Source organism: Silurus meridionalis, chromosome 27, assembly GCF_014805685.1.
Source record: "Silurus meridionalis isolate SWU-2019-XX chromosome 27, ASM1480568v1, whole genome shotgun sequence".
NCBI classification, from domain to species: domain Eukaryota; kingdom Metazoa; phylum Chordata; class Actinopteri; order Siluriformes; family Siluridae; genus Silurus; species Silurus meridionalis.
In genome coordinates, this window is record NC_060910.1 from 19,103,481 (window position 1) to 19,105,980 (window position 2,500).

Genomic DNA, 2,500 nt, shown 5'->3' on the forward strand with positions numbered 1-2,500 from the left:
CTAGACGGGTTCCCTGTGGATATTTCTCAGGCTCGGCTGCTGGAGAAAGCTCTGGGAGGAGACGAGCCTGATCAGGAGCACACTGAGGGCCAACACACAAGCCATGAGTTAGCAGTGGACAGGTACGGCCCTCAGGCTCCGCCCACATCCTCACCTGTGCTGCAGCTCGCTGTGTTACTGGAGGTGTCTGATGAGCAGGTGCTGGAACGTCATCAACGCTGTGAGTGACCTCAAACCATCTCACTGAGAGCAGTGTGTGCAGCGTGTAGTGTGTGTAGAGTGTTTGAGATCAGTGTGTTTGTGTGTGTGTGTGTGTCTGTGTGTGTGTGTGTGTGTATGGTGATAGCACTGTTTTACATGTGAGACAATGACTTCTTGTTCATCAGCAGTGCAGGAGAAAGAGATGAACACTGAACTGACAGTGCCTCCTGCTGGAGAGAGTCAGGAACAGACACAGGTCCAACACAGGTCAGTTCAAATATCTCTCTCTTTAACTGAGCTCTGAATATCACACACACACGCACACGCACGCACACACACACACACACACACACACACACACACACACACACACACACACACACACACACACACACACACACACACACACACACACACACACACACACACACACACAGTATTCATGCCCCTTAGTGGACTCACCTGGGTTTAGTGTAATCGTCATGGTGATATCTCACTCTCAGGTGTATCTCCTCAGAGCTCCACAGCAGGTCTGAGTGAAATACTTTATCAAACTATTTATGACAAACAAAGTAACAAATCTGATGTGTTTCTTCTTCTGTGGTTTGCTGCTCCTCAAAAAGATGGTTTATTTGATGGTGTGTCTTTATTTCACATTACATGAAGTAAATGACATGACATTTGAAGTGATATTGGGTGTTTCACAGCTACGAGATGAACATTGTTGGTGTGTATGTGCAGGATTGTGGGGTTTCAGGACTCTTGGTCCAGGCTGGAGGACTGGTTTGGAGTGGAGCAGAAGATCTTGGTGAAGTTGAATGCTGATGAGGATGAGGACACTGTGTACAGGGCGCTGGAGACTGTGCTGTTACACGCCATGGACACTGCAGGGAACGGTACAGTTTACACACTACACACACACCAGTGGGAAGTGGGAGCCTGTGGGGAAGTGGGAGTTCTGTGGGGAAGTGAGCCTGTGGCAGGAAGTGGGAGCTCTGTAGAGGGAAGTGAGCCTGTGGGGAAGTGGGAGCCTGTAGGGGAAGTGGGAGCTCTGTAGGGAGAAGTGGGAGTTCTGTGGGGGGAAGTGGGAGCTCTGTGGCAGGAAGTGGGAGCTCTGTAGAGGGAAGTGGGAGCTCTGTGTGGGTAAGTGGGAGCCTGTGGGGGAAGTGAGCCTGTAGGGGAAGTGGAGCTCTGTGTGGGGAAGTGGAGCCCAGGGGAAGTGAGCCTGTAGGGGAAGTGGGAGTTCTGTGGGGAAGTGAGCTCTGTGGGGAAGTGGGAGCCTGTGGGGGAAGTGGAGCCTGTGGCAGGAAGTGAGCCTGTGGGGAAGAGGGAGCCTGTGGGGGAAGTGAGCCTGTGGGGGAAGTGAGCCTGTGGGGGAAGTGAGCCTGTGGGGAAGTGGGAGCTCTGTAGGGGAAGTGGAGCCTGTGGGGGAAGTGAGCTCTGTGGGGAAGTGGGAGCCTGTGGGGGAAGTGGAGCCCAGGGGAAGAGGGAGCTCTGTGTGGGGAAGTGGGAGCTCTGTGGGGGGAAGTGGGAGTTCTGTGGGGGGAAGTGGGATCTCTGTAGGGGGAAGTGGGAGCTCTGTGGGGGAAGGGAGCCTGTGGGGGAAGTGAGCTCAGGGGAAGTGGGAGCTCTGTAGGGGAAAGTGGGAGCTCTGTGTTTAAAGCTTTGGGATACTGATCAGAATGTTGGGGGTTTAAGTACCTGTATCACCAAGCTGCCAGTCTTGGGGCCCTTGAGCAAGGCCCTTAAGCCTCTGTGCTCTAGGGGGCGCTGTATTATGGCTGATCCTGCGCTGTAAACCAACTTTCTAATATCACTGGGATATAAGAAGAAATAATTTCACTGTGCTGTAACGTCCATGTGATCAATATAAAGTACCTGTAATACTGAAAACAAGAAAAAAATGACTATTGATTACAGATTATTAATTACTGAGTAGTAAGTATTAATTTCTGATTCCTAATTATTCAGTACTGAGTATTGATTACTGATCATTGATGATTGATGATTGAGTATTGATTACTGATGATTGGTTACTGATGATTGAGTATTGATTACTGATGATTGATGATTGAGTATTGATTACTGATGATTGATTATTGATTATTGAGTACTGATGATTGATTATTTATTGAGTACTGAGTATTGATTACTGATGATTGATGATTGATTATTGAGTACTTGTCCCCACAGGACCAGAAGACACATCAGAGATTGGAGACGTAATGAAAGCAGACTCAAATGATTATGGTACACACTGTATATCAGTTCAGTTTGATCTCTGTGTAAACAGACTCTG

At 49.0% G+C, this 2,500-nt stretch overlaps 1 protein-coding gene across 1 annotated transcript in view; it reads left to right on the plus strand.

The window, feature by feature from the left end:
- The window catches only part of spef2 (sperm flagellar 2), a 30,507-nt gene that overhangs the window by 10,372 nt on the left and 17,635 nt on the right, over window positions 1–2,500 (plus strand). The window contains 4 exon segments of the mRNA XM_046842375.1: window positions 1–220; window positions 387–468; window positions 943–1,097; window positions 2,395–2,451. The exon segment at window positions 1–220 is cut by the window's left edge and continues 28 nt beyond it. Coding sequence (XP_046698331.1) covers window positions 1–220; window positions 387–468; window positions 943–1,097; window positions 2,395–2,451 — 514 coding nt within the window.